General features: G+C 42.2%; 2 protein-coding genes and 1 pseudogene across 2 annotated transcripts; all 3 read right to left on the minus strand.

Moving 5' to 3' along the window:
• Positions 1–1,721: 1,721 nt before the first annotated feature.
• LOC107558091 (trace amine-associated receptor 13c-like) lies at positions 1,722–2,589 on the minus strand (annotated as a pseudogene).
• Positions 2,590–3,690: 1,101 nt separating this feature from the next.
• LOC107558138 (trace amine-associated receptor 13c-like) lies at positions 3,691–4,482 on the minus strand (the record flags this gene model as incomplete). The annotated part of the gene is made up of 1 exon (XM_016241761.1): positions 3,691–4,482. A coding segment is annotated over one exon (762 nt), but the record flags the coding sequence as incomplete, so codon positions are not given.
• A 476-nt stretch (positions 4,483–4,958) lies between these two features.
• LOC107558135 (trace amine-associated receptor 13c-like) lies at positions 4,959–5,954 on the minus strand. The gene has a single exon (XM_016241760.1). It carries the CDS (start codon positions 5,922–5,924, stop codon positions 4,959–4,961), a length of 966 nt encoding a protein of 321 aa, XP_016097246.1. The 5' UTR covers positions 5,925–5,954.
• Positions 5,955–8,364: the final 2,410 nt, after the last annotated feature.

Raw genomic sequence — 8,364 nt, forward strand, 5'->3', positions numbered from 1 at the left:
TGGTGGAGAATGCGGGCATTACAGGTGAATTGAGACACAGACCGGTACCGCCAGGTGACTATAACGATCTCTGTGCTTCTTCTAGGAGAAACCGCTCTCTTCCCCCGGACATATGGAAGAGGTCATCCGCCACCTCACGGAGCTCTTGGCCCGCCAGCAGCAGTTTACCGAGCGACTGGCAGCCCGGCAGGAATGTACTGACCGGGTCGTGGAACAGCTGCAGGCCAGCATGGCGGGGCGCCTGCCCCTCCCGGAAGCGCCGGTCAAGGCGCACCAATACCTCATCCGGTTGACCGAGAACGACGACATCGAGGCTTATTTCCACACATTTGAGGTCATCGCGGCCCGGGAGGGGTGGGTCCAGGAAGAATGGGCTTGCATCATTGCCCCCTTCCCCACCGGAGAAGCGCAGCGGGCCTATTATGCCCTGAGGGCACCCCGGAACGAACAGTATGACGAGCTCAAAGCCGAAATCCTAGCCCGGGTGGGCCTATCGCCCATGGGGGCGGCGCAACAGTTCTATCAATGGACCTATGATGAACGACAGCCAGTGAGAGCGCAAGCTGCGCAACTGGCCCGATTGACTCACCTGTGGCTTCTAGCGGGGTCCCCGACCCCAGACCAGGTAGCTGAGAAAGTGCTCATTGATCGGCTGCTATGGGCACTGCCCCGCCCGCTGAGGCGCCCGGTCATTATGCGAAATCCCCATGACATCCACAGCCTGGTAGAGGCGGTAGAGCTGGCGGCGGCAACGAATGCCCACGAGGCAGGGGAGAGAGCGGGCCTGGCGCCCCGCAGGGTGATGGAGCGGTGTCCGCTCGAAGGTGCACCGCGACCAGGCAGCAGAACGGCGGTCCCCGACTTTGCGGATGAGCCAATGCCAATGGAACCCCCGGCCCCGACGGCCCGGGCCTGGATGGCGGCCATTCATCAGAGCACGTGTGATCAGTGTGTGGGCAATAAATCACCCTCTGGGGCTCTTTCGATCAGTACTGAGTCTGTGTTCTCATTCACCCCGCGACACCCACCATAGCCAACCCCCCTTAACATCACATAATCCATCCACAACGGCCCATCCCCACCCAAGCCATCCCAACAGCACCCCGCTCCCGCAGGAGCTTTACCTGTTTTTCCCCACTGCCGCAGCAGTGTCCGCTCCCGCAGGAGCTTTTTCTGTATTTCCCCACTGCCGCAGCAGTGTCTGCTCCCGCAGGAGCCTTCTCTGTATTTCCCTACTGCCGCAGGAACCTTTTTCTATCTTATCTTATCTTATCTTATCTACCTCTCTCTTTCAGCATGGAACGCTTCCGCAAAACCTAAACCTTCCTAGTTACTGCAGCAATAAATGTTCACCAAAGGACGTCCAGCACCCCTCTACTAACATTAAGCCTTGTTTTGGGGGGTCGTAAATGCACGTATCTGGCTGCTGTCCTGTCTTAATTGCTTTTTGGGGGAGCTCTTTCGGGCCGGGCTGAACACCGAGCTTGGACCCCTCTCCCCGGACAGGGGGGGGGTGCCCCGGGCTCGGGAGTCTTGCCGAGCTTGGAGCCCTCTCCCTGGACAGCACGCCAAATACGCATAACCTTTATTAATTATAAGAAAGTGTGAACTCGTGAAACAAGCCAATGCACAATCGGCATGTGGGCATTTCCCCTCTGCGTTTCAGCACACTAAAAGAGCCTTTTTCCCTAAAAGAGCATTCACGGGTGGGCGTGTCTTTTTTAAAGACAACGTTGCGTCTGTGCCAACTCGACTCTGCGTCTTTGTAAAGACGAGATTGTATCTTGGTATAGATGCCGTTTCACCTTGCTCTCAGATTTCTTTTTAAAAGTGTCCTCCATTGTACTTTTTCCAGTGTTTAAAAGTAAATTGATCATTTTCACTTGCCGTTGTGCAAAATAGAATATTCTTAAATATAACATTATGATTACGATACAAGGAGACACAAAGGACAAGATCAGGTCACTGGCTTTCCAGGCAAAACTAATCATATAAGAGTAATCATATAAGAGCACTCTCCATAGCACACAGCTGTTCTGTGAAAAGTGTCAAAATATCCGTTGTTAATTACAATGGCAGTGTTGTAAGCTATGAAGCAAAACCAGCAGAGAATGATGCTCATTAAAGTTTTAGTTGTGGTTATTTTCTGTGGGTATTGTAAAGGACAACACACAGCCACATAACGATCAACAGCAATTAAAACTAAATTACAGAGAGATGCTGATATGAACAATCCAAGGGTCTTTATAAACACTCCACAAATTTTGTCTCCAAAGTACCAGCATATCTCAGTTAGCTTGATGGCCTTTATGGTTATCACAATAAGTCCAATAAACATGACGGCCACAGCCAGAGAGAGAATAAGCAGGTTGGTTGGAGTGTGAAGCTTCTTGAAGTAAGAGATGGAGATGATCACCAGCAGGTTCAGAAACACAGTCCATGCTGACAGCAATGAAAAAAACCCATATAAAACATTGTATTCATGTCTGGAGCGTTTTCCCTTGATACATGATGAGTTGATGGAAGGAAAGCAGTATTAAGTCTCATGATCCTCTGTCTCATAGGCCATGTGTGAGTCTGTGTGAGGAGTTTGTTCTGCTCTTCTTACTGTCCTTTCATTTATAGTGTCTGGATCAGACTGACCAACCCATCTGTGGCTCAATCTAAAATTCTGTAATGTCATTACCCTCCCCCCCTTAGGAAGAATGCTGCTGTCAGAGCTCAGACACTTGGCTAGCTCAGAGTGCTCATATTAAATGAAAGCATATAGAAACAGATGGCATATAGGGCCATAAATTTATTAAGAGCCCTCTTGGCAGATGGCCTGAGAAGATTTTAATGCAGAATTAATATGACATGCTGTATGCAGGTGTTTCTCGTGAAGGTTAGAATTAAATTCTCTCTCTTTTTAAATCAAATTTTTATTGTTATTTTGTCATCTTTTAAATCTCTTTTTGAAATGTCTCCAGTTCTAATCAAAAACCTCTAAGCTTCTCCAAAGTTTTGGCCAAAGTCTTATAGTGCTCTCTCTTGCACCATGAATGTGCACAGTGGACAGTTCGAGGTGCATCACTTCTGTAAAAGTGAGCATCCAATATTGTAGAGAATGCGGAGGCTTCCATCTTGTTGCCACTATGGCATCTGTAAGGTCAGAATTAAATTCTTGTGAAGAATTACATTTTAAATGAATGCTTTATATGATCCTGAGTAACATGATGTAACAAATTGTGACACTAAATTTAGTATTTTATTCCTCAGTTCAGTTCAAATCAATTGTAAGATGCACATGTACAAGTATGTAATAATCGGTAGATACATTATAATTAGCATTATGGATAGAAACATGATTATTAAGATTCCTGACAAATTGAAAAAAAAAAAAATTGTGAAGAAGGATTGTTTTGTGAAGAAACAAGTGAAATTGAAAATTGAGAAATATTGTTAATAATCAATGTTCTGATAGCGCAACACGTCTTGCTGTTTAAGTTTCTCCAATTGGCTGAAATGTCATAGTTACACAGAAAAACTAAAGTAAAAAGTTAGTCTATATATACAAACTTATAAAACAAGTTACATTATTTAGTTACATTAATTTATTTGAGACAGTTTTATTATGGATTATCTATTTAAATGATCTCAAATGCATTTTAAATTGCAATGTATAGTGCACTTTATAAGGAATTGCTTTACTGGTTTGATGCACAAATAGTGTTAAAAATATCATGAATGATGATTTGTAAAAATATTGACCCGAGAGGATGCTGGCTGAAATATTCTAAAAGTTAAGATGTATTTAACTGATTTTCTAAACCAGGGGTAAAATAAAGCATAGATAAGAGGATTCACACATGAGTTAGCGTATAAGACCCATATTAGACAATAGAGTATGGTGGGCGGGATTGCTGTGTTTTCAGTTAGAGTCAAGATATAGTATGGAATCCAGCAAAGCAGATGAATTGCCACAATGATTCCTAATGTCAGAGCAGCTTTGCTCTCAGATTTCCTCCTTACTGAACCTTCCATTACACATTTACCCCTCTTCATTAGAGAGTTTATGACTTTCACTTGCTTTTGTGCAACATAGAATATCCTTAAATTTAAAGTTATGATCAGGGTACAGGGAAACAGGAAGGAAAATATTAAATCAATTACTCTCCATTCAAATGTAAGCATAATATTGGATTCACCATAACACACATCTGTTCTGTGTGAGATACTTATTACAATTGCAATATTATAAACTGAAGAAAAAAACCAGCAAAGACAGACAATAATTAACATTCTAGTCATGGTTATTTTCTGTGGGTACTGTAAAGGGTGACACACAGCCACACAACGATCATTGGCAATTAAAACTAAATTACTGAGAGATACTGAGAGGAGCAGGCCCATTATTAACATAAACAGTCTACAGAAAGTGTCTTTGAAGTACCAGCAAGTCTCAATCAACCTGATGGCCTCTATAGGCATGACAATTATTTTTAATATTTTTTAATCTATAGTAGGGGTCTCCAGCCCTGCTCCTGGACAGCTATAGTCCTGGAGATTCAGCTCCAATCCCAAACAAACACCCTGAACCAGCTAATCAAGGTGTTCAGGGTTACTTGATAATTAAACAGTGTGTTGGAGCAGGGTTGCGACTGAAGTCAGCAGGACGGTAGCTTTCCAGGAGCAGGTTTGGAAATCCCTGATCTGCAGTAGTATTTAAAGGAGTGAGTAAATACATGCACATCTTTGCACTATTTGAATTTTCTTCCTGTTTAGCTTGAAATCTCTTGCAGTTCTCATGGATTTATTAATAATTGACCGAAACGGTTTCTGAATCCCTGTCAAATTAAAGGCTTTTTATTATAATCATAGAATTTTTTGCCATGAATATTTTGTAATGACTCCACAGACCCAATGAGGAGAAATGAATGCCAGGTGAATTCATTATTATGGTCAAGTCAAAAAAGATATTATGCTTTGTAAAATATTTTAAAAGTTAAGATGTGTTTAACTGACATTTTAAACCAGGGGTAAAATAAAGCATAGATAAGAGGATTCAGACCTGAGTTAATATACAAAATCCATAATAGAATATAGGCTGTGGTGGAAGCCATTCCTGTGTTTTCTGTTAAAGACAAAATAAAAAAGGGAATCCAGCAAATTAGATAAACTGTGACAATGATTCCTAATGTCAGAGCAGCTTTTGTTTCAGATTTCCTCTTCACAGAACCATCATTTACATGTTTTCCACCCTTCACCAGTGAGTTTATAACTTTCACTTGCTGATGTGCAACATAAAATATCCTCAAATATAAGGTTATGATAAGGGTACAAGGAAACAAGAAAGACAAGAATAGATTAATGACTGTCCAATTAGAACTAACAATAATTGTACATTCTCCATAACATGCATATTTCTTGTGTGAGATACTCCTATCTATTGCAGTGCTATATACTGAAGAGCAAAACCAGCAAAGACTGACAATAATGAATGTTTTAGTTGTGGTTATTTTCTGTGGGTACAATAAAGGGTGACACACAGCCACAAAACGATCAACAGCAATTAAAACCAAATTACTGAGAGATACTGAAAAGAGAAGTCCCATCATTGTTAAAAATAGCCTGCAGAAAGTGTCTCCAAAGTACCAACATGTTTCAATGAGCCTAGTAGCCTCTATGGGCATCACAATAAGTCCAACAAGCATGTCAGCCACAGCCAGAGAGAGAATGATCAGGTTGGTTGGAGTGTGAAGCTTCTTGAAGTGAGAGATTGAGATGATCACCAGCAGGTTCAGAAAAACAGTCCATGCTGACAGCAATGAGAAAAACACAGACATTATATTGTATTCATATCTAGAGCGCATTCCTTTGATACATGATGAGTTGATGGCAGGAAAGCAGTATTGAGTCTCATGATCCTCTGTTTCATAGGCCATGAGTGAATCTCCTCCTGTTAGGTGTTTGTTCTGCTCTGTTTAATGTCCTGTCATTTATACAGTGTCTGGATCAGACTGACCCATTCTGATGATGCATAATGATGTCATCATTTTACATGCAAGAGGGCCTAACACAAATCCTTACAGCACTTAACAGCTGTTAGCTTAGAGAACAAAATGGTAACAGTCACAGAAATAAAATCTAAACCATCTTAATGCCTATCCCTGAATATCATTTTGTAGTAAATATAAATGACACAATCTGTAGTATACAGATTGTATGTATATAAGGTACTGCAATGGACCTTTTTCACAGACTGATCAGCATAGATTTTTCTATTTTCATTTTTCAAAAAATGTATGTACGTTTATAACATACTTTGTATTATATTACCTTTTCAACAAATTACAAAAAACTAATTAATGCTGCTGTGAGAGTGTTTCTAATGCTAATAACCCAACTATGACGACTTCTGCTTCGGATACAGAAAGACAAATTAAATAAACAAATTGAAGGTTTTTTTGGGTACAGTAGGTTTATTTAACATTGTAAGAAGTACTACAAAAATTGAATAATCAAATGTAAAAAGAAAACACTGTGTAATGTTCACTGTATGAATTAAATATGAATTGATTCTTATTAAAGATACAAACGTTTTTCAGCCAATAGCAGTGAGTGATTTTCTCTTATGACACAGACATCAGCATAAATATTAGGTTTGCTGTCTTTTTAAAGGCTGGGACACGCATGTTGAATCGGTGTCAGGTCCATCAGCGCGAGTGAGAATTCTGATTGGATGCTCTGTTTAGAGAATGGGTCAGTGCTAGAATTAAAGTAAAAGTGATGAAAACAAGCAAGTAAATGGAGTCTTAATGTTAAACTACATGATCTTACCCAAGCATTCCAATATGATGATATTCAAAATGATATTCAAAATGGTAAGCAAGCACTGCTTTGTTTATGTTTTCGTATATCTTGTATAGTTTTGGTTTCTCCTTTTGAATGACGAATATATATTAGTAATAGCTGCTGATATAGACAGTTAATTCCTCTCACGCAGGTGCAGAATGCACATATTAGTTTGCAGTCGACTGTAGTCTGTGCAGTGTGTTCAAGCACAGCTTTTCAATGCATGGTGACAACACCATCAGCTTTCGTCACCGTTTGTTCTCTGAATTCGGTTTGGTGTGTCCCAGCCTTAAGACCTAATGCACAGATCTAATATACAGGTTTATGCCCAATTGTTTATGCTCACTTAAGATATAACCAACTGTGTTTATGTGAATACTCCATACAATGGTCATTTTGAAAATTGTGTGTTTAACGCAATAAGCCTCTAAAGAGAACTGCATTTGGAACTGCATGCTGTCTGAGAGAGGTGGCTTTTTGTGCACATGCCTCAGACATGTGTCAGTCCGTGCTAGTTCTTTTTCATGGCTTATGCTTAACTCTTTTTAACATCATGCATGTCCCTCTCTGTGTTTTCTCATTCACACGTTTCTTTATAACTTGAATGTGTCTTTAAATAACTTTAAGTTCCCTTTCTGTTGGTCACTTTCAGCGTCACATCAGTGACCGACGAATTGGGAATCTCGCCAGAGAGACCAATCTACTTCGAGTGTAAACGTCTCTAGGCTACGTATGGTTCCCAGAGGGAACGAGACGCTGCGTCGAGTCGCTTTGGGAACGCCCTTGCGTGACCGCGTTCTGAAGCATGTGTCAGATCCGTCCAATGGAGCAGCGAGACGTCACGAGCAGGGTGACGTAAGCACCAGAAAGTATAAAAGCGCATCCGGCAGAGCGCAAACCAGCTTCGATGAAGTAGCGCCTGGAGGGATGCAGGGAGTATGGCAAAGATACGCAGCGTCTCGTTCCCTCAAGGAACCATGGTTACATACGTAACCTAGAGACATTCCCCTTCAGGAACTTGAGCTGCGTCGAAGTCGCTTTGGGAACGAGAATACCCTCTGCGCCATACTACCAAGTCCCTGCCTGTGTGTGTATCTTGCGAGCACATCACGAAGAGAGAACTTGGGAACCTGGGGTAGATGCCAGTTCTAGGTTGTAAAACCGGACAAAAGTGTGCGGAGAGGACCAGCTTGCCGCAGCACAAATGTCCTGCAAGGCCACACCCAAGTTGAAAGCCTTGGAGGCCGCCATACTCCTGGTTGAGTGCGCTCTGACCCCCATAGGTGACGGGAGGCCAGAGGACTCGTAGGCTAGTGAGATGGCCTCGACCACCCACCTACTCATAGTCTGCTTGGTTGCCGGAGATCCTTTCTTTGGCGGACCAAAACAAACAAAAAGCTGATCTAACTTATGCCACGGGGCAGCTCTGTGTGCGTAAGCGTCCAGTGCTCGAACTGGACAGAGCAGATTAAGCCTTTCTTGGCCTACTTCCTGGTACGGAGGAGGACAGAATGCCTGAAGTACTATGGG

Source organism: Sinocyclocheilus grahami, unplaced genomic scaffold, assembly GCF_001515645.1.
Source record: "Sinocyclocheilus grahami isolate Dianchi unplaced genomic scaffold, SAMN03320097.WGS_v1.1 scaffold632.1, whole genome shotgun sequence".
Classification (NCBI taxonomy): Eukaryota; Metazoa; Chordata; class Actinopteri; order Cypriniformes; family Cyprinidae; genus Sinocyclocheilus; species Sinocyclocheilus grahami.